Genomic DNA, 23792 nt, shown 5'->3' with positions numbered 1-23792 from the left:
GTCACATGAAAAGGTCATCTCCAGATAGCTTAGACAGGGTTTTAGCAAAGGGGAAATACTCAGCACGTTGCTCACACTTCACGAAGACCTTTCACCAGGAGGGAGGACAGAATGTCAGTGGCCAGCACAAGCCTTTACAACATTTAACTTAAAAGGCAGCATTTAAAGAGCTAATCACAGACTATACACATCTTGCACTGAACAACAACCCAAAAGGACTGGAAAATATACATTTAGGAAAAAAAGAGACTCATGGTTTTCCATTGCCTTTGATACAATTAATGATTTTCTCCTTGTCTTTTGTTTTAAAACCAGCATCTACATCACCAACAACCCTAACTACCTTTGCCTTTAACATCTGCCAAGGATCTACTCTAGATGAGAAATGTACAATGAAAGGAGAGAAACCACTGAGTTTCCCATGCAGACACATGAAAACATAAAGCCATACAGATTTCAAAGTGCCATGAATACCAAATTCAAGTGATGGTTTATAGCATGTAGGAAAGAAATAAAATTGAACTTGCTCTATGGGTTGCCAAGCCCTTCAGCTGTATCTTCAGTTTCCCCTTTGGCTGCTTTGGTGAGAATTTCCATCCATTTTATCTGCAGCTCTTCATCTTCTGCACTGAAATAGAGTGTTTGCTGGGACTGGTGAAGCTTAAAGACATGCTTCACTTCAAACTTCTCACCAGAGCCTGGCAAGCTGACTTCATACCCAGGCAACGGGACGGGGCGGGGGCTTCGGCTGTCCTAAAGGAGAAAGAGCAGATGCAAACAGTCAGCCACAGATGCTCTTGGAACTGGGAGCAGCAGGGGTGCACTGTGCTGGGAAGAAAGATTTCCTCCCAGGGGGTTAAAGAAACACCTGTTTCAAACAGTTCAGAACTCACTCTGAAGTAGTGAGTGCTGACCGGAGATGCATTACCAAGGCTTGGCCACCAAACAGACACCCAGGCTAGGCAGCCAGAGCTACAGCCTGCCAGCCCTGCCCAGAGCCAAGGCACAGGAGTGCAGCCCCTGGGCACACCTGCACTCAGCTCCTCCTTCAGAACTGCAGTGCTGCTCAGCTGCCCATGAGGAGAGAACTGCTGGTTGCTGCTTTGTCCTCCTTAGCCAACAGATTCTCCCACGTGGCAAGAACACTGAGCCCCAGCGTGGCTGGGGAGCTTTGTGTCATTTCACAGGACTGCCCTACCTTGTCTGTTACATTAACTACAGGCAATGAGATGCAGCCAGAACAGTTTGGTGCAGTCCCTTTTGAACCTCATGGGATGGATTTAAGATTGACTAGAAGGAGACAAGTAAGCAGAGATCCTTTATGAGAGACTTGTGCCCAAGACAGGACTTCGACATCATAGAGAATGTCAGATTTTAAATCAATCAGTGAATCCTCTCAGAAGGTCTGGTTCATGATGCTTTTCAGGGTTGTCAAGAAAGTAGAAAAAACCCCAAATGGTGGTCACTTTGGAGGGATGGACCCCTCGGTGGGGCAGGAATTGGCTGGGTGGTCCCACTCAGAGCTGTACTCAGTGTCTCAATGCCTGACTATGCCTGGTGGTGCTCCTCAGGGGGCAAGACCAGGACTGATGCTGTTTAACAGCCTTGTCACTGACATGGGCAGTGGAACGGAGGCACCCTCAGCAAGTCTGCTGCTGACACCAAGCTGTGTGGTGTGGTCAACACACTGGAGGAAAGAGGTCCAGAGGGACCTCTACAGACTGTTGAGGTGGACTATGCAAACTTCATCAAGTTCAACAACGCCACATGCAAGGGGCTCTGCCTGGGCTGGGGCAATCCCAAGCACAAATAAAGGCTGGGTGATGAGAGGACTGGGAGCAAACCTGTGGAGAAAACCTTGGGAGGTGTTGGCAGGTGAAAAATTGAATATGAGCCAACAATGTGCACTCACAGTCCAGAAGGTCAGTTGCATCCTGGGCTGCATCAAAAGAAGTGTGGTCAGGAGGCTGGAAGAGTGGATTCTGTCCCTCTGCTCCGTTCTGATGAGACCTCATCTGGAGTACTATGCTCAGCTCTGGGGGCCCCAGCACAATAAAGACATGGACTGGCCAGAGTGGGTCCAGAGGAGGCCACATAGATGATCAATGGCCTGAAACAACCCCCCTATGAGGACAGGCTAAAAGAGTCAGGGTTGTTCAGCCTGGAGAAGGCTCCAGGGAAACCTTAGAGCAGCCTTCCAGTACTTAAAGGGCGCCTGTAAGGAAGATGAGGTGGAACTCTTTATCAGGGAGTGTAGTGATAGGACAAGAGCTAATGGTTTCAAACTGAAAGAGGACAGATTTAGATTAGATGCTAGGGAGAAATTTTGCCCCATGAGAGTGGTAAGGCACTGGGACAGGTTGCCCAGAGAGGCTGTGTATGCCTCATCCCTAGAAGTGTTCAAGGCCAGGATGGATGAGGCTTTGGGAAGCCTGGTCTAGCAGAAGGTGTCCCTGCCCGTGGCAGGGGGGTTGGAACTAGGTCATTTTAAAGGCCTTTCCAACCCAAACTATTCTATGACTTTATGAAACTCGGGTTCTTGAGCATCCTTTGAAGGCCAGATTAAGTCACAGATCTAAGGAGGGATATAGCTCTCTAATGTCACATCTTGAGCTCCAGCCAATGATGGTTGGTGCGATGACCAAACAACACATTTCAACTGAAGCCAGAAAAACGCTTTCAAAGGCAAGTCCCCTACTTAAGCCTAAACCACATAGGCATTGAGTATCTCTAAGAAGCTGTTGCCTCTTGTAGCAGCTGCTTGTGTAGCAGCCTCCTGACAATGTTCAGAAGACATCCCACAAAGAGTTTTCCTTTTGTCACCTCATACCAAATGCAGACTTGGCATATCTGAAAGGGGACCACAGCTCTGGGAGCAATGGCCAAAAATATAAATCAAAACATCTACTTTTGTAAGATAGTAAAGTAATTCAAGGTTCAGAACTGTTCACGTCAGTGCAAAGACACAGATTAACTGAAGGGGCAAAAAATACAGGTACAATGTGTCTGCATTTCATTTACTGATGTGCTGCTTGTTATGGTATGCAAAAATGTCCATCTGCTCCAAGACCAGGGAGGTTTACAGCAGTTTTAGGTCAAACACTGCAGGATTCAGTCCCTATCTGAGTGTCAGCAGTTGTTTCCACAGCAGCAGATGATGCCCAGATCCTGAGGCTACGGCCACGCCCACACAAGCAGGGGGCCTTGCACATGCGGCATGGTGCAGAGCAGCTCTGCGGATGGGCACTGCTGAAGCAAGCCAACAAACACAAACCACACGAGAGCACATGCAAGCTTCACCACAGCTGCTTCACTGCTCATGTTGTGGGCAAAGGGGCACTAGCACTTGTCACAGGTCGGGCTGGAGCTGCCCATGGCAATGCAAAATGGGATTGTCGGTAGCCAAGGAGTGCAGCGCAGCAGCACAGCAATGTTCGCGTTGCACCTACCCAACGTCTGCAGATGCAGGCCAAGTTAGCAGACTGCCTTTGGTCCTGCTGCCTTCCTCCCTTTTCTTAATAGGATGCTTTTGCCACTTTCTCTGTACCTGCCTGATCCAAAAGGAAGGATTTATAATTATCTCTGGATAAGCTGCGCTGGTGACAGATAAAGGTGAAGCACTCAGCCTCAAGTCACACCACACCCCCAAAGCAGATCTTTCAGAGGGATCATCAGAACACTTGCATTCCCTCTGCCACTGAGCCTTTCCCCTTCTACCTGGCGCCCAGCAAATCCAGGGGCTGTTCTGCGCCCACAAGGACCTGGGCCCCACTCCGAGCACCTCAGCAGGATTTACAGGTCTTGCAGGGAGCTAGATTTCGTACTCCATTTTTGAAAGCCTTCTGGATTTGACAGGCTGGATTGGCATTTTTACAAACCATCTCTGTATGCAGCATGCCAGGGTTGAATAAGATCAGTATTTTGTCAAACCAAAGCCCCCAGTGCTGAGAAGAGCTGCACTTTAGGGGTGATTTCAACCATCTTCCTGAGACAGTGAGTGGTACATACTGGATGTGTAATACTGTCAGTAGTCAGAGGCACTGTGCACACCCCTCCGGACTGTAAGCAGCACGGTATTACTGGGTTCTTTCTCTAGGCAATTAGAGCAGCAGTTCTGTGTTGCTCTGTTGCAGCCATCACCACATCTGGTGTTCCAGACCTGTGAACAGACAGCTCAGCTCCACCTCACAGCAGCTCTGCTCCATGCACCTCTCCAGGAAGACATCCCACTCACACCACACACCTCTCTGCACCATGAAAGCTGCTTTACACAAATGAACAGAGAACAGCTACCCACTGATGGGCTACTGTAACCTTCCCCTCCTATTTTTGAGTAAGCTTAGAAAAGTCTCTGATTTCCCATTGAAACTCCACTCTCTGCCCACTTAAACTCCACTCTCTGCCCACTTACAATCCAATTCCAGACTGCCATCATGTGATGGTGTGCCAAGAGACAAAGGTCTGCAGGGCCAGGAAAAAGGACAGGCAGAGTTTCATGCAGGGCCATTTAAACTTCACCTAAACAGGGTCAACAGAAAAGCCACAAAAACACTTGTCTGAATCCCTGAGCTCAGCCTTCAGCTCAGCTGCACCCTTGTTTGTAGGAGTAAATCACACTCACGTGATGAACAAAGGAATTTTTTTTTCAGAACTTATAAAGCAAAAATTTCTCTTGGATCAAACTCGACAATTATTACCCAGCCTTGCTCTCACTATAGAGCTACCCTTTGTATTTCTTCAAAACTCCTTACTTCTCTAGCTTCCTGGGACTCCTCAGGTCAGCGTTTCTCATCAATTGTAAGTTAATGCCAGAGTTGGAGAGGTAGCTGTGCAGTTTCAAAGGCCAACAGGGGCAGAGGCTCCAGGTGGAGCCCTGGAGACGCAGACTAATTTCTACACAAGAGCTGGTCCTTGAGCTTGAGGTGGTCTTTGCTATAAACAAACTCTTCTAATTCCACTCACACAAATGTGACAAACAGCTGCACAACTCCTGTCTCCGCCTCAGTAAGCAGGACTTCAACTGTGCACACTCGGGATGAATTACTTCTCCTGGGACAAGGATCCAAAGCAAAAGAGTAACTTTCTTGCTATGAGTTGTATGCTGCACTGGCATCCCTTCTATGTGACTGCTGAGGGTGTCAGCGACCAAAGCTGTCAGGGCTTCTGCTGTATCTGGAGCTGCAGATCCAGCATGGCTGACTCCTACTTCCCAGCTACTCTTTCTGTTCTAGTTAAACAGGATCCCCCAGCTTTCAGACTACTAGGGCTGTGTTCCACTCGCTCTGTGTCTTGAGGCCTTTAATACCATTGTTGGCAGTATTATACCCAAAGGGCACCTCTTTTTCAGGCACTGAAATGCTTCTTTGTAGGCCTAAGGAGGTTTGAGAGATGCATTCACACACAGAGTGGGGCCCAACTGCCAGCAGGAGAGAAGCCCTGGGGATTTTCCTCAGCAGTCAGTGTGTACTATGGGAACCAGAACTAACAAGAACATTAGATTAAAACCAAGGGATGGGATTTGCTTCCCAATTCTTTCCTTCAGGTGAGTGCAGACAAGCGGCACACAAGCAGGAAGGGCAGGCTCTGGAAGGAGGGATTCCTTTTGGATGGTTATAGTCTGGGCCTGCAGCTGGGGATTCCCAACAGCAAATCCTGGCTCACTGTGTGACGTGGGATGAATCAGTCTTGTCCTGGGAGCTTTCCTGCTCCTGCATTGCAAGATTTCTCTTCACATGAACCAGCTCAGTACACCAAGCACTGCATTTAACTGCCATCAAATCACAGCCAGTGCCTAAGGCACCCTTCTGCCCTAAAACCCAGGATCTTACTAATAATATCAACAGAGGTTCAAGATAAATTTGGCAGGACCTGCAACAAAGAACACAGCATCTGGAGCATGGAATGTCCTCTACCTTCCAACCCTGGCTTTGCATGAGGAGGCCTGGAGAGTCAAGCACCATTCTGCTGTGCACTAAACAGAGCAGACACATCTCTCCCCTGGGCTGTCACTTATGCTGTCCTGTGATGGTTGGGTGTCATGAGAAATCCTCTGTCTAGGTCACACCATGTAAGAGGTGTTGCTTCTCAACTTCTTCTCTCAGATGACACACATTGCTCCTAGGTAACCAAGGCCAAGGAATTCAGACATCTCCATCAATTCCTACTCTCCTGCTCCAAGCTTGCCTGTATGAGATCATACAATCATAGAATCAGCCAGGGTTGGAAGGGACCACAAGGATCATCTAGTTCCAATCCCCCTGCCATGGGCAGGGACACCTCACACTACATCAGGCTGGCCAGAGCCTCATCCAGCCTGGCTGCAAACACCTCCAGGGATGGGGCCCCAACCACCTCCCTGGACAACCCATTCCAGGCTCTCACCACTCTCATGGGGAAGAACTTCTTCCTCATGTCCAGCCTGAATCTCCCCACTTCCAGCATTACTCCATTCCCCCTACTCCTGTCACTACCTGCAATCCTAAAAAGTCCCTCCCCAGCTTTCTTGTAGGCCCCCTTCAGATACTGGAAGGCCACAATAAGGTTATCTCGGAGCCTTCTCTTCTCCAGACTGAACAGCCCCAACTCTTTCAGTCTGTCCTCATAGATGCTCTGGCTCAGCCTGCTTGGGACACAGGGCTTGCCCTGGTCCTTTGCTGAGGAACAGCTTGCACATCACGAAGCCATTCTCTCTGCTTTGCTTTTTGCACCTTGTTTCTTTCCCCAGACTCTGACTCCAGAGGGATCTAATGACTGGGTTTGTTGCATTTGGTTTAATGCTGTCTGAGGCTGTTTGCTTCTCAACTTGTCATTTCAGTCATGCACCTCACATTGACTAAGAAGGAAGCCAGGCAGATGAACTGGAAGCTTACCCAGCATGGGGCTTGAAGCCTAGATGAAGCAAAGTGGGCTGTGCCTGGAGCTCCAGATTCAAGCTTTCAGTCCCTCAAGCACATACTTGTTTAAAACCAGAGGTGTTCTTGCTGACAAGCAGCCAAATGAACACCCTTTCAAGGATGTTCCAAGTGCTTTTGCTGAAGCACTGCACTTGCCATGGGCTGAGCTTCATTTCAATAGCTCCAGAGAATCAGAAGTAGTATTTAGTTCCCAGACTGTTCCTAGCTACAGTCACAGAAACTAATGCTAATAAGGAGCAAAGCCTTCATATCACTACAATTACAGCAGGGTAATTGTAGGTTGAGCTATGACAGATTTCTTCTTCCATCCCACCCAGGAGACAAACCAAGGTTGTTTATAAACATGTCAAATGGCAAATACATAATTGGAGATGAGGGCTATAACTCCAGCATTAGCATTCTTTATCTTCAGCACTAAGGAAGCATGACTACTTCAATCCTGGATAGAGATACTCCTAGATCTTGACTTTCATCACAACAGCACACTTGGAAAAAAAAAGGAAATTTTTATCACAATAAAATATTTCAAGTCAAGATAAAGCCACATGATGCTTCAATAAGAAGCTTTACCAAACACACTCTATTTTTCAGGCTGAAGAACATCTACATTTTCACCTCCATCCTCTCAATCCAGAACTAGGTTTAGAAAAGCAAAGCTTGAAGCAGCAACTGCAATATTCAGTGGGCTTTGCAGCTCTATCCATTTACAGGACATGCTTTCCCTAACACAGGGTAACACCACCTCTAAATATACCTGTCTGAAAGCTCTGAAAAAAAAAAGCATAACAAATTACTTTTGTTTTGTCCCTTTTTGTTAAAAAATGGAAAACAAAGCTATGAAGCTTAGACACTTGCTGAGGTCAGCAGTAACTGCAGATAATGAAGCAATGTGAACCCTCGCAGGCTTTCTGCTATATTCAGAACACCGCGTTCATTTTGGCTGAAACCAATCCAGATCCTTTGCCCTATTTCTCAGCTTGACCTATTTAAATTCATGGGGGTTATTTAAATTCACTCTGTGTTAGCCCTCATGAATGTCATGTTACCTGGCTACTTCCTTGCAGGTACAGGACAAGGGGTTCAGTCTTGGGGATGGTCACCCACATTTTGTACCAAGTCTTCCCTTTTTCAAGGAACTGGAGGTAGCTGCTGAAGAGGCTGTTTTCTGCTGCTAAGATGCCTTGCTTCTGGATGAAGGAAAAGACAGAAAAAGAAAAAAAAAAAAAGAGAAAGCTAAAAAGAGATGTTTCCATTGACCCTAACATGGGCAAAACACTTCAGTATAAAACACATTTATATGTCCAGAAGCAAATAATCCTGCTGGGCAAACACTGGACTGTTCATAACTGAAGTGTAACCATTACTGCATACATCAGTAAGCAGCACACCCCATGTACGAGAGGTAGATGCTGAACTACTGTCCCCAGTGGACATGAAGTTAAATTCCACTTCCACCAAGTAATTAAGATGATGCAGCTTAGCCAAGTAGACTGGGAGATGATTTCAAACGAATGCAGAAGGTCTATTAACAGACACTGCACTGCATGGCTGCAGAATGACCTGAGCCAAACCAAAGAGCACCAGGGCAAAAAAAGATTGAAAATAAGTTTTATCTTCTGATAGAAAGCAAAGCAAAAGAGTTTCTTGTTCACATTAGACTTCACAGAAGTCTCCTGGGCATCTGCTAATAACATATGAAAAGTGGCAATCTCTTCAGCTGCTATTAAGCTTATTAAGTTTAACGTAAAAATGAGGGAAAGGAAAAGACCAGCCCTGACCTTTTTTCTACACCTATTTTCTTGCGTTTTACCTGATCCTCTGTAGATTTAGCAGAAGGCTGGCAGCTCAAGCGCCGGGGGGGGGAGGGGGGGAGATTACTCTTTTCCGTGGGTTTTTACAGCTTTCTGCTGCAATCTGCTTTCCAAAGTAAAGCCATAGGACACATTTCACTGCTTTGGTCTTTGGCTTTTCAGATTAAGGGAGCTCTGGGCTGGGCAGCAACAGGCTTTCACTCCACTGGCAAACTGCCCTGCTGAAACAGTGCTAGTCACACCACAGACTATGCTGACACAGATCCAATGCCCAGCATCTGTGAGCATAGCTGTAGCATCGATCCACAGACCACTCAGTCTTACCCCATGCCTGGAAAGGTGATGGAGTAGCTTGTTCTGGAGGCCAAGTGGTTACACTTGGAAGAAAATAAGGTTATCAAGAGTAGCCAAGATGGATTTACTAAAGGAAAATCTTGCTTGACCAATCTGAGAGCCTTCTCTGAAGGCAGGACCAGAGGGGTAGATGAAGGGAGAGCAGCGGGTATCATCTGCCTCAACTTCAGCAAGGCTTTTGGTGCCATCTCCGTAACATCCTCACAGGTAAACTCAACAGTAGTAGGTTAGATGGTTGGACTGTGAGGTGGGTTGGAAGCTGGCCCACAACAGAGCTCAGAGAGGAGTGATCAGCAATGCAGAGTCCAGCTGGAGGCCTGAGCCCAGTGGAGTTCCCCAGGGGTCAGGACTGGGTCCCGTTTAGTTCAATGTCTTCATCAATGACCTGGAGGAGGGGATTGAGTGGGCCCTCAGCACGTTCGCTGGTGATACCAAGCTGGTGGGTGGCTGACATCCATCAGGCTGTGCTGCCATCCAGGGAGACCTGCGCAGGCTGAGAGCTGGGGGAAGGGGAACCTCATGAAGTTCAGTAAAGACAAGTGCAGAGTCCTGCACCTGGGGAGGAACAAGCACCAGTACAGACTAGAGGTCATCCTGCTGGAAAGCAGCTCCATAGAGAAAGACCTTGGAGTGCTGGTGGGCAGCAAGTTCTGCGTGGGATAGCAATGGGCCCCTGTGGCAAAGAGAGCCAATGGGATCCTGCGGTGCAGCAAGAAAAGTGTGGCCAGCAGGGCTAGGGTGAGTTTCCTCCTCTTCTACTCTGCATGGCTGAGACCACACCTGCAAATACTGTATCCAGTTTTAGGTTCCCCAGTTCAAGAGGAACAGGAATCTGCTGGGCAGAGTCCAGTGGAAGCTATGAGGATGATTGGGAGACTTGAACATCTCTGCTGTGAAGAGAGACTGAGAGCCCTGGGGCTGTTTAGTCTGGAGAGGAGAAGGCTGAGAGGGGATCTGATCAATGTCTATCAAGATCTGAGAGCTGGGTGTCAGGATGAAGGGGCCAGGCTCTTTTCAGTGGTGCCCCATGATAGGGCAAGGAACAAGAGGTACAGGCTGGAACCCAGGAGGTTCCACCTCAACATGAGGAGAAACTCCTTTGGTGTGAGGGTGCTGGAGGCCTGGAGCAGGCTGCCCAGGGAGGTTGTGGAGTCTCCTACTCTGGAGAGATTCCAAACCCGTCTGAATGCACTCCTGTGCGACCTGCCCTGGGTGATCCTGCTCTGGCAGGGGGTTGGACTGGATGATCTCCAGAGGTCCCCTCCAACCCCTAACATTCTGTGATTCATAATTCTATGACCTGAAGTTTTTGACAGTATCAAGATCCAGATCCAGAATCTTGCCTGCACTCTGCTCAAGGCAGGGCAATGCGCATTTCTAACTGTATTTGTGTTTTTGAGATCCTGGATGTCCTGAGAAAGCACCTTTGGGACGCTGTGCTGCTGTCATTTCATCTGTGTGGGTACAGTTAGTAGCCTGAAAACAAATCTGACATGCTGGAAGGCAGAACCTGGCAGGATCTAAGACTGTTTAAGGAAGCATTTCTTACAGGAGCTGTGGCTATGTTTCCACGCAGTCTAGCTCTTGTCCACACTTTGGTTCTGATGAGGAGTATAACAAAGCTGGGAGGCAGACTGATGGCTCACAGAGGGATGTTTTTCAGGGTAAGATCTTTTTCAGTATAGGCTGCAACTGTTCCCCAATTTTCCTTGCAGTGCTCAAAGGAGGATGGTGTAGATCAGCAGGTTGGGGGGGAAAAAGGACTTGGAATGAAGCTAAGTTCTCCACGTGTCAGTAGCTCTTTCAAGATCTCCCTCTAGGTCCATGTCCCACTGAGATGAATCTCCTTTTACACATGCAGTGACTTCTAGCTGTATTTCACAGGTGAAATAAACAAGCCCCTCTTCTTCAAGGTGGCTCACGAAGAGCCTGGCAAGCAATGGCTTCCAACCCTTACCATTCTGTGGTAGTGTTAAACATTGCCTGTTTGGAACAGTTTCTTTTGTTGGTAGACCACATGTGGCATGCGAGTACAGCTGCCATGAGCCTTGGAGTGACAACCCCCTCTTTTTCAAGGTGTCTCACAAAGAGCCTGGCAAGCAGTGGCACTCACAGCCCTGCCCAGAGGCTATGAAAAGCATTGGTAACGGAAGGTTCAGCTGTGGGTGGGGATGAACAGAGCAGTTTGCCAACAGGTGTCTTGCTCTTGTGAAAAATAAAGGTAGGATGTGCCACTGACATGCCACAAAGCTTGGTGACATCTGTGGCAATGTTGGAGCCACAGCTCACACAGTGTAAATTCATCCTGGACAAAAAAGTCTGAGTTGCAGCAGGTTTGAGCAAGTTTCAGTGAATCTTGATAGTTTTTCAGAAAGCTGACAGGATTTTGCACAAACAACTAAGAAAACATTTGTTTCAATCATATTTTGACAGGACAAGGAGGAGTGCAAAACTGTTTTCTATACAGAGTGACAAATGAAAAATAACCTCATCTTATTTACTAAGCTTTGCCAACAGTTACTGTGCACAGCCTGGGACTGGAAAGGCACCTTCATAAAAATAACCAAACAATTTCATTTGCTGAAAAAAGAAGAGAGGCTCTCAAGGGCAGCTAACAGATGAAAGACTCCCTAGCTAAAGACTGTACCTCTGCAGCCAGTCTTTTCTTTTGTTCTCCAACTGCTTCCACTCCAGGGCTGCAGGGGCTTGCTGCTAGCTGCCCGAAGCACTCCTTGCACACACGATTGTGGCGGCTGTTGTCTGCCAGAGCCTTGAATTCGGAGCATTTTGCACAGATCACCTGTATTGGGAAGATGCTTTATTAGCCATCATACAAAGACAGGGCCTCACAGAACCATTCTTACTGAAGGAAAATTCAGAAACCAGAGCGGACAGTAGAACATGTCCCTCACTTACCGTCACTCCTAATCACCACCTGTGACACCACTCTGTGTCCCCACACCCCTAACTAAAGCTGCCACCTGCGCCTTCTGGGAAATACAGCAGCAGCATGCAGGATGTGTCAGTGTGAGCTGAAATCCCCCCTCACCGACAATAACCAGGCTAGCCCAGTCTGGAAGCAAATGAAAGCTGTATTTACAAAGCAGAATCTACAATCTATGATGAAATGCAATGAGTATGTACAAATATACAAAATTCACAACATTACAAATATATACAATCAACAGAAAAGCACAACCAATCTCCCTTTGCTTCCCCCCAAAGGGGACCCTCCCCAAAGGGGCCTCCCTCTCCCAGGAGCTTCCCCCCAGACCCCCGTTGGACAGAAAGCAGAGTTAGTTAGAGCAAGAAAGTTGTTAACTTAGCTGCCAAGGTCAGTGTGTTATCTTCAGCCAGAAGAGAAGAAGAAGAAAACAGCAGCCAGACAGCCCAGCAACTGCCCCGACTGCAGAACGCAGAATGTGCAGAGTGCCCCACTTTGTTTTGGGTAATAGTTCTTAAACATTTCTATCTATCCAATGGAAGTGTTTAGAACAATCAGTATTTTGCTTTCTTACACCCAATAGTGACTTATTTACACTCTTTCACTTTCTCTGGTTTGAACTTTGCAAGGAAAAAAATTAAAAAGACGGTTTCAAACCATCCCTTCTAAACAATTCCATTGGCTGCTACTATCATTTATCTAATCTAAAATAATATCTACAACACTAGGTGAATAAAGACCATAGTCCATTCCGGCTATCTCGGATGTAGATTATTCAAAAGAGTCAAATCACAGGAAAAACAGCAAACAGCTTGTTTCCTCGCAGAGGGAGCAAAGAAAGGAACAGGGACTCTCAGGTGACTCAGGACTCTCAGGGTTCGTGCACCGTAGATCTCATGAACTCTCCTCTTGGGCGTGATGTCGCATCTCTACAACACTCTGAATTTAACCTCTCTCAGCCAAAGTTAGATTTCCTTGTGGAATACACTGAATTTCACCATTTTCTTGCATTACCCAATAGTTGTGACCAGGACCTTCAGCAGAAACCACCCCTCGAACAGGTTTGGCCTCTCCTGAAGGAGAAAATACCCAAACAGTTTTGCCTAACAGATTCTTTTCTCTGATAACAGGAACTCTATCACCTTCCTCCTTTCGCAACAAATCTGATTGGGCAGGTCCAGCCCGATTCACTGAACTTCTACTATTCACTAACCAGGTTGCTTGTGCTAAATGTTTCTCCCAGTTTTTCAAAGATCCACCCCCCATGGCTTTGAGAGTGGTTTTCAGCAAACCCTTGTAGGGTTCGATCTTCCCTGCAGCTGGTGCATGGTAGGGAATGTGGAATATCCACTCGATGCTGTGCTCTTTGGCCCAGTTTTTCACAAGATTGTTCTTGAAATGAGTTCTGTTGTCTGACTCAATCCTCTTTGGAGTTCCATGTCTCCACAGGGTTTGTCTTTCCAGACCAAGAATGGTGTTATGTGCAGTTGCATGAGGAACTGGATAAGTTTCCAGCCATCCAGTGCTCGCCTCTACCATAGTCAGCACATAGTGCTTACCAGATCGAGAATGAGGTAGAGTGATGTAGTCAATCTGCCAGGCTTCACCATACTTGTACTTGGACCATCGGTCACCGTACCACAAGGGCTTGATCCACTTTGCCTGCTTAATAGCAGCACAAATGTCACAGTCATGGATGACTTGTGTGATAGCATCCATGGAAATGTCAATGGATCTGCCACGAGCCCATCGGTAGGTTGCATCTCTGCCTTGATGTCCTGACGAGTTATGGGCCCACCGAGCTAAGAACAGCTCACCTCGGTGTTTCCAGTCAAGATCAGGATCAGGATCAGAGTTTGTGTCCACTTGGGAAACTCTTGCAGCTAGATCTGCCTGATGGTTGTGTTGTTGTTCTTCAGTAGCTTTGCTCTTAGGAATGTGAGCATCGATGTGTCTCACTTTCACTGGGATTCTCTCAATATGAGCAGCAATGTCTTGCCACAGATCTGCAGCCCAGATAGGCTTTCCTTTCCTCTGCCAGCCATTCTTTTTCCAGTCTTTCAGCCAACCCCACAAGGCATTGGCTACCATGCATGAGTCGGTGTAGAGATAAAGCTTTGGCCATCTCTCACGTTCAGCTACGTTAAGAGCTAGCTGGACAGCTTTTACCTCTGCAAATTGACTGGATTCTCCTTCTCCATCTCTCGCTTCTGCAACTCTGCGCGTTGGGCTCCACACTGCAGATTTCCACGTTCGCTTGTTTCCAACCAGACGACAGGAATCGTCTGTGAACAAAGCATATCTCTTTTCATCACCAGACAGATCACTGTAAGGAGGAGCTTCATCAGCACGAGTTACTCTCTCCTCTGGAGGTTTTGCACAGCTTGTGCATTCTGGCCAGTTTGTGATCACCTCCACCAAACCAGGCCTTTCGAGATTTCCCATTCGAGCTCTCTGTGTTATCAGAGCCATCCACTTAGACCAGGTGGCATCTGTTGCATGATGTGGTAAAGAACTTTTGCCTTTGAACATCCAATTCAGAACTGGCAATCTAGGAGCTAGAAGAAGTTGTGACTCAGTTCCAATCACTTCAGAAGCAGCTTTCACTCCTTCATAAGCAGCTAAAATCTCTTTCTCTGTTGGAGTGTAGTTTGCCTCTGAGTCTCTGTAGCCACGACCCCAGAAACCAAGAGGACGTCCTCGTGTCTCTCCTGGAGCTCTTTGCCATAAGCACCAGGTTGGGCCATTGTCACTCGCGGCCATGTACAGAATGTTCTTAATGTCTGGACCAGTTCGGACAGGTCCCAGACCCATTGCTTGGACTACCTCTCGCTTGATCTGGTCAAAGGCTGCTTGTTGCTCAGGACCCCATTGGAAACTGTTTCTCTTTCGAGTCACATCACATAGAGGTTTCACAATCTGACTGTATCCAGGAATGTGCAGTCTCCAAAATCCCACTATGCCTAAGAAACGCAGAGTTTCTTTCTTGTTGGTGGGATTTGCCATGGTGGAGACTCTGTTTATCACATCCATTGGGATGTGACGGCGACCATCTTGCCACCGCACTCCCAGAAACTGGATTTCTCTGGCAGGTCCTTTCACCTTGTCTCGCTTGATAGCGAAACCGGCTTGCAAGAGAATGTGAATGATTTTGTTACCTTTCTCGAGGACTTCTTCAGCAGTCTCACCCCAGACGATGATGTCATCGATGAACTGAATGTGTTCTGGAGATCCACCTTTCTCCAAGGCATCATGGATCACTGCATGGCAGATGGTTGAACTGTGAATCCACCCCTGGGGCAAACGATTGAATGTGTACTGAATGCCTCTCCAGGTGAAAGCAAACTGAGGCCTGCATTCCTCTGCTATGGGAATAGAGAAGAAAGCATTAGCAATGTCTATGGTAGCATACCATTTGGCCTGCTTGGATTCCAGCTCATACTGGAATTCCATCATGTCTGGTACAGCTGCACTCATGGGTGGAGTTACTTCATTCAAGGCACGGAAATCAACTGTCAGACGCCACTCTCCATTCTGCTTTCTCACAGGCCAGATTGGACTGTTGAAGGGTGAATGAGTTTTGCTGATGACTTTCTGACTCTCCAACTGACGAATCAAGTTCTGAATGGGCACCAAAGAGTCACGGTTAGTTGTGTGTTGTCTGTGATGCACAGTTTGAGAAGCAACCGGCAGCTTTACATCCTCTATCTCATGTTGTCCCACAACTGCAGATTCATCTGAAAGCTCAGGTCTAATAGACAACTTCAATTTTCCTCCATCAATTTCTACTGTTGCTATTCCAAAAGCCCATTTGTAACCCTTAGGGTCTTTAAAACGCCCTTCTCTCAGAAAGTCAATTCCCAAAATACAAGGTGCATTAGGACCTGTTACAATAGTATGTTTCTTCCACTGCTTCCCAGTTAAACTTTTATCAACCTCTATCTTAAACAACTCTTGAGATCCACCAGTGACTCCCTATATAATTATTGATTCTCCCCCTTGATAATTTGATATTATGGTGCACTGAGCTCCTGTGTCAACCAAGGCCCTGTACTTCTGAAATTTTGAAGTGCCAGGCCACTGGATGTACACATCCCAATAGATTCTATCTCCATTATCCCTTACCTCCCCCTGGCAGAAGGCAGGGCACCCCTAATTGTGGGGATTACCTCCACATGCACAGCTGGCACAACGTCCAGCACCAGAATTAGGAGCTATCAGAGTTGTTCTGGGAAACTGAGGAAGTGACAGCTACCCTTCTGGTATTGTTACTTCGAGATCTGCCACTCTGCAGCTCCCATAACCTCTTGAAAAGATCAGAAGTTGGTTGACCATCCCATCTGTTCATGTTCTCACCAAACTGATCACGCAGAGTTATCCAGATACTGCCACGTGATTGCCTCTGCTGTCTGTTTTGGTTTGACCTGTTCTGGAATGGCCTCCTTGGAGGACGTCTGTTTCTGACACCTGAAACTTGCATCCATCTGGAGGAAGAGGAATCATAATCATCCCCCTTCATCAAGTTGGATATGGAGATTTTAAGTTCCTCCTTCAGCTCTTTCATGCAATTCTTTATTTCTCCAAACAGAGTTTCAATGGCTGAAACCAAAGAAGTACGTGCAAGACTATCCTCCAATTGCCTCATTTGGTCAGTGAAATGGCCAACAGTAGGAGGCACTCCACCATAATTTCTTGCCACAATTCTGCTTGCCAGAATAGTAGCATAATTGGGAGGAGCAAGCTTAATGAGCTTTTTGGCAAGGCCTGTTCCAACAGGAATTTCATCAGGATTCAGAGTCTTGTGATCTCCATACATTACTTCTCTCACAGCAAACTCTCTCAGACGCTTGATTCCCTCATCTATTGTGGTCCAAGGCTTAGGGTTCCATGGTAAATCATCTCTGCTGGGGTACCTCATCAGGACTGCCAGTAGGAGGCGTGCCCACAGAGAAACTTTACCAATGCACTTGCCTAGATGCCTGTCTATGCCTGTATCCTTTGAGAGCATCCCCAACTGAGAGGCCGACTTATCACCTACCACCAATGCTGGGGCTCCCATATCAAAACACCTGGCTAGGCAAGACAGGACTGGCTCAGCGTCTCCTCTGATGTAATCCTTCCTCACATGTCTAATTTCCTGTCTGGGTGCATTAGCTGACTGTACGTCATCCTCATCATCATCATCATCATCCTGACGTTGCTGTCCCGATATTCCTATTGTAATCCTCCGTTGAATTTCCTTGAGTTCAGAGGCACTGCCAGCAGTTCCTAATTTAGCAGGGTCTACATCCTGACCTACATCTCCATCATCCATGTGAGGTCTCAAGAGGTCTGCCAGAGTTTTAAGGTTAACCTTCTCTTCCTCACCAGAAGGATCTTTCTTAACAGAGGGACCCTGAGTAGAAGGACCCTCATCTCCATCTGCACCATCTCCTGCAGCATCTGCATCTCCTCCTGCAGCTCCTTTGCGCTTTCTGCTGATAGTGGCAACCAAATTCACTGGCTGAGCTTTCACATTCACAGCAGAGTTGGAAAGAGTAGAGGAATTTTGTGCAAGGTTAGCAGGAGCAGAGGGAGTCTGTGCAGGGTTGGCAGGAGGTGTGCTTTGAGATCCTGGAGCCACTGCTGCGTCCGTCTGGGCAGCAGAGGGAGAAGTAGGAGACTGTGCCTCGTTAATGGCGTCTGCCTGCACAGCTATGTCTGTCTGCGCAATCATTTCTCTCTGTGTAACTATGTCTGCCTGGACAACCATTTCTCTCTGCGCAACTGTGTCTGTTTGTGTAGCCATGTCTGCCCGTGTACCCCTGTCTGCCTGTGTAATCGAGTCTGTCTGTGTCGCCGAGTCTGTCTGTGTAACTATGTCTGTCTGTGTAGCTGAGTCTGTTATCTCAGATTCTGGCAAAGGTCCCACAGCTACTGCTGCTGGGTCTGAGTCAAAACTATCGGCAGCTTTCTCACAAACCTTGACTGTGATTTCCTGGTCACTGTAATCAGAATCAGAAACCAATTCCGAACCTCTCTGAGCTTTTCTATGTTTCCTCTTACATCTACGCAGGTTGCAAGAGCAAGTAGCCTTATGTCTTTCTTGGCACAGTGCTATCAGTAGCCATATGATTACTCCAAGAAGTAACAAAATTAAGATTAAGGTTAGCACAAGATATGTAGGGTACCACTGGTTCCAAAGACCCTCTGTAGTTGTAAGAGGAGTAACAAACTCACATGTGTCTGCTAGCAGATTCATAGTTGAGTTACCATATCTTCTTAGCCCAATAAGACCACAACAGAATTCACCAACATTCAATAACTTATTCTTAACCCAAAGAAACGACTTATATGCCACATATCTCACAATCTTGTCTATCATGCAGGAAACAGCCCATCTGTAGACAATCACACTGATAACAGAGGAAATAAAATTACTCAAAATCCAAAACAGCTTCATTTTGCTTCCTAATCTGAGCAGGAATAAACCATACAAGCAATCGAGCCCTGAGTTGGAGCGCCAAAAATAAAAAAATGTGTGTCAGTGTGAGCTGAAATGCCCCCCCCCCTTCCGACAATAACCAGGCTAGCCCAGTCTGGAAGCAAATGAAAGCTGTATTTACAAAGCAGAATCTACAATCTATGATGAAATGCAATGAGTATGTACAAATACACAAAATTCACAACATTTACAAATATATACAATCAACAGAAAAGCACAACCAATCTCCCTTTGCTTCCCCCCAAAGGGGACCCTTCCCAAAGGGGCCTCCCTCTCCCAGGAGCTCCCCCCCCAGACTCCCCTTGGACAGAAGGCAGAGTTAGTTGGAGCAGAAAGTTGTTAACTTAGCTGCCAAGGTCAGTGTGTGTTATCTTCAGCCAGAAGAGAAGAAGAAGAAAACAGCAGCCAGACAGCCCAGCAACTGCCCCGACTGCAGAACACAGATTGTGCAGAGTGCCCCACTTTGTTTTGAGTAATAGTTCTTAAACATTTTTATCTATCCAATGGAAGTGTTTAGAACAATCAGTATTTTGCTTTCTTACACCCAATAGTGACTTATTTACACTCTTTCACTTTCTCTGTTTTGAACTTTGCAAGGTAAAAAATTAAAAAGACAGTTTCAAACCATCACACAGGATTGCTTTGCTTTTCTTAGAAGCCTTTAGGAGCCAAAAAGGGCTGAATTTGACCAAGCAATCAGTACTTTTTAATGCCAACCATGAAACAGTCCAGGAGGGTGTGATGTGCAGAGCAAAGGGGGCTCATGATTCTTCATCAGCTAGGCAGTGCAGCCTGACAGAATGGAGAACCCAAATGCCACTGACCATTTTAAGAACGTTGTCCAATGTATCATCCATTAACAACTCTGCCTGAAGCCAAATGAACAACTTTGGACTCCTTCCCTCAGATGCCAAGGGCACACAATGACACATCAGTCCCACAAAGCCAGCATGTGTGAAGAGTGATGGATCTGCAGCTGTGGAACCTGTCTTAATGCTTAAAATCTGACTCTCCTACTTGCTTCAGGGAGAGCACCTGTCCTGTGGCTGCAAGGCAGGGCAGCCATCCCAGTCTCACACCCCTTGTGGATTTACTGCCCAGTGGCATGGCAGGAACAGCCCTCAGGCACAAGCATGTGCTATTGTTTGCTGTACTGCAAGGCCATAATAACTAGATGAAGGTAACTGCCTTCATTCAGCAGGCATTAAGCAAAGCAGCACTGTCAGGTGGCATTTTTAGAAACACAACCCTCTGTCCTTGAGATATGCCAGCTCCTGTGATTTGAATGCCATTGCCCATCACAAAACATCACCAAGCCAACAGCCCTTTAACAGTTCATTATTAATAATGCAATTCTTGTTAACTCTGTCCATGGGAGAGAATTCCCATTTAATGTCTTTAATAATACCGAGCCTTGCAGTGGAAAATGGAAAAGCTCCAGAAATGCATTTAATGATTTTAGTAAGTAACTATTAAAAGCAAACCCGGAAGACAGGAAACCCCAACTCCAGTGCCAAAGTGTCTCCTTCACAGCAATATTATCTCGATTGTTGAGACTGAGGTTTCTTCAAATATCTCAATTCTCTCTTCAGCTGAAAATTGATCTCCACTTCAAATGAATTTAAATACCTTGTTCTGTACTAGATGAACACCGAATGGTGCAACTGAAGTCACAGGATCTAGGTTTCAAGTCCTGCTACAGAAATCTGTCTCATGTTGGCTGTGGTCGTGATGTTCAGAAAAAAACATGAGAATTAAGCTTTCAGGGAATGGCATTGCGGAAGGGGTGGCTAAATGCCTTCAGCCATCTGGCCTTGAATCTCCAGGACTGATTTTTAATTTTTTTTATTTTTTCAGCAGGAAGAAACTGCTTTGGTGCAGTAAATTCTTGACAACCCTGCTTTATGGAAGGAAGAATCCATCCATCTTTAATATTGTGTGTTCAGCTGTTCCTACTAGAAAGAGGCTGTGTGAAGAAGGCTGTCAGAAGGTCATCCTGTTCCCGCAAACAAAACAGAGGGGACAACTCCATCCCCCAGGGAAAGCACCACCTTTCCTTTCCTCCACTGCAGCACTGTGTTCCACTTTCACAAAGTCCAGACTAAGCCTGTTGCACCTCTTGCTGTTTTCCCCAGTTTGCAGGGAGCAGAGCAACTGGAAGGACCGGTCATGAATCTCTCAGTTCCTGAACTGAAAAAAATCAAGACTTTTCCTGAACAGCCTCTAGGGAGGGACCTAAAGAGCTGTGTGCCCTGAGATACTTACTGCTCCGCACTGCTTACAGTGGTGCCGCCTCTTGGTGATGGAGTTGAAGCTCTCACTGCAGCTCTTGCAGGCCTGCTTCTCCTTCTCACGCTTTGACTTGGAAGACTTCCTGCAGGAGTCACTCTGAAAAGTTAAATTGTATGATTTTGTTTTTTTTTTTTTTTTTCAAATTAAAATAGAAAAGACGACAAAACACAGAGTTCTCTGGTCAATGAAGATCCTCCTGGGGCTTCACGCCACTGTAGAACAGAATTCACATCAGCTCTGCTGACAACCCACATCTGGACAGTAGCTCAGCCATGGGGTGTTTCAGGGGGGCAAGGGGGGGCATTCTGTGGTCTTAGATTGCTAAAGCAAATTACTCAAGTCCCCCTCTGCCTACTTCTGCCCTTACTGCCACTGAGTGACATCATCTCACTGTTGGGAAGGAGGAATAGAACGTGGCTTGGGGCAGTGTGGCTGGAAAGCTGTCTTGCAGAAAGGGACGTGGGTGTTCTAATCAACAACTGTCTGAACATAAGCCAGCAGTGTGCCCAGGTAGCCAAGAAAGCCAAAGGCATCCTGGCTGGATCAGAAATGCTCTGTCCAGCAGGAGCAGGGCAGGGATTGTCCCCTGGGACTCAGCTCTGAGGAGGCCACACCTGGAGTGCTGTGTCCAGGTTTGGGCACCTCAGTCCAAGAGAGATGTGGAGGTGCTGCAGCCAGGGCAGAGGAGGGCAAGGAAGCTGTGAAGGGTCTGAAGAATAAATCTTGTGAGGAGAGACTGAAGGAGCTAGGGATGGTTAGTGTGAAACAGAGAAGGCTGAGGGGAGACTTCATGGCTCTACAGCTCCCTGAAAGGAGGTTGTGGAGAGGTTGGCACTGGCCTCTTCTCACAGGTCATTAGTGATGGAACAAGAGGGAACAGCCTCAAGCTGCAGCAGGGCAGGGTTAGACTGGACAGCAGGAAACATTTTTTCCCAGCAAGAGTGGTCAGGCACTGGCACAGGCTGCTCAGGAGATGGAGTCACCAACCTTGGATGTGTTTAAAGGTGGTTTGCATTGTGGTGCTTGGGGACATGGTTTAGGGGTGACCCTTGTAGAGTAAGGTTAATGGTTGGACTTAGTGATCCTGAGAGTCTCTTCCCGCCTGAGTGTTTCTGTGATTCTGAGATTCTGTGACAGATAAGTTTTTATGTCAGACCATCATGTTTTAACCTGTGCTGTAGTGGACAACAAACACTTAATACTAACTTTACCACTCAAAAGGTCCCTGTCTAAAGGGGTCTTCAAGTCTTTGATGAACACCAGCAATGGTTCATGATATTTCTCAACACTGTAGGAAGACAGTGAGGACACAAGAGTTGTAAGAAAAGATAACAAGGATGAAAATGCATTTTCTTTATGACTTGGCAAATTCTAATGAGCAATTACAGCAGAAAGACTTAGTGTTGTTACTTAACTGCTGACACTGTGAAAAACCGAAGGAGCTCTTTGCTGTCCACCCCTGTGAAAACCATAAGCCTGCTGCACAGGGGCTGCATAGGTGCTGCCCAGCCCAGCAGTGCTCAGAAACTGTCCTTGCCATGCTTTACACAGCACTCAGACAGAGAGCCTTTTGCAGAAAGCAAGGAGCTGCATCATAAATCACAAACCTTGCCTAGCACAGATAAAGGTGACTGCTACTCTGCAACTATGTCATTTACGAAACAAGCAGCATTATTCACCTGTATTTATGTATGTTAAGAGGGAGGCTAATACCAAGCTGCCCCAGCTCCAGCTGGAAGATCTTATTACAAACACACTTGAACAGTTGTCCTAATTCTCATTTCTTTTTTTCCTTTTTTATTTTTTCTTTTTTCTTTTCTTTTTTGGTGTACAGCTCAGTTTTGAAGCTGGCAAGCCTGACAGGAGAAAGAAATTGCACAAATTCAGTTCACAGCCAGGATCTACAGGACCGGGCTGTTTAGACAACTAATTTACTTTTACTCTACAGCTGCACACAACTCTCTAAACCTTGATAATTTTCTCCAGCTTTAAATTTCTGGTGGCAAAAAGAGCATATACCCCAATGAGAGGTACAACTGATGTCTAGAGACAAGTGACTGCAAGGTGAAGGCCTTTGGCTGGCCTGCTTGGGAAGTGTGGTGAAGGCACCACATGCCCAGAATTATGCCCCCAGACATCAGCAAACTTGTCCCAACATGTTTTGGTAAGTCCCCCTCTTCCACCCTCCTTTCAGGAGAGGAGGACAAAGGCCCAGGCGCCAACCTGTCTCCTAAGGGGTAAACATGTACCCATCGCATGGCATGCTCACGCTCTTGCCATCTAAGGGCATAATTCTAGCTTCACCGTTTCTATAGGTCGAAGCAGGTTGTTGACAAATGTGCCCATTGGCCAGATCCAGCCTTGAGAAATCTATAAGTACTGCTCCATTTGTTTACTACTTTGCTCTCTCCTTTTGCCTTCACTCGCCATGTAAGCTCGCGCCGCATAAGCTGTAAGTCTTCTCACATGCAAGCATGCTAGAAGCCTCTGCGATAGGGAAAGAAGCCAGCCCACCGAGCTACTTGAGGAACCCGCAAACAGGATGATCCCTTCGCCAAACCGGCATTGTAAGCCCAGTTGAGAGGACTGAGGAAACCCTGAGAGAGGGTAAGCTTTAGCCCAGAAGGGGAAGGACTAAGCCCCAAGCCTGGCAGTCCAGATCTGCTGCAGCAATAAGCAGCCATAAGCAGAAATGCATCTTGCGTGACCCCCGCTGTTTGCAGGAGAGAAAGGGAGCCGCCTACTGTTGCCGCTCCACAGCCCTGTGCCGTCAGGGTAAAGCACCCATGATAAACCCCGAGAGAGAAAGAGAGAGAGAAGATATCCTCTCCATTGAGATCAAGCCAAGACTGCTGCATTGTAACCTTAATGGGAGCAGCTCTGTGTGTAACTTAGCCAAGAAGTTAAGGACAGAACAGCTGCAGCAGCAGCCAGGAGAAGACAAAGCCACATACTGAACACTCTCTGATACAAAAGAAATACAACCTGTCCCC

At 46.9% G+C, this 23792-nt stretch overlaps 1 protein-coding gene across 1 annotated transcript in view; it reads right to left on the bottom strand.

Moving 5' to 3' along the window:
* Positions 1-528: 528 nt before the first annotated feature.
* The window catches only part of FGD3 (FYVE, RhoGEF and PH domain containing 3), a 71682-nt gene continuing 48418 nt past the window's right edge, over positions 529-23792 (bottom strand). The window contains exons 15-18 of the mRNA XM_054387257.1: positions 20773-20895; positions 11727-11879; positions 7961-8101; positions 529-753 (exon numbers count right to left, since the gene is read on the bottom strand). Coding sequence (XP_054243232.1) covers positions 529-753; positions 7961-8101; positions 11727-11879; positions 20773-20895 — 642 coding nt within the window. The remainder of the gene's footprint in view (positions 754-7960; positions 8102-11726; positions 11880-20772; positions 20896-23792) is intronic.

This window comes from Indicator indicator, chromosome 15 (assembly GCF_027791375.1).
Source record: "Indicator indicator isolate 239-I01 chromosome 15, UM_Iind_1.1, whole genome shotgun sequence".
In the NCBI taxonomy this organism is placed as follows: domain Eukaryota; kingdom Metazoa; phylum Chordata; class Aves; order Piciformes; family Indicatoridae; genus Indicator; species Indicator indicator.
This window is presented reverse-complemented; position numbering and strand designations above follow the sequence as displayed.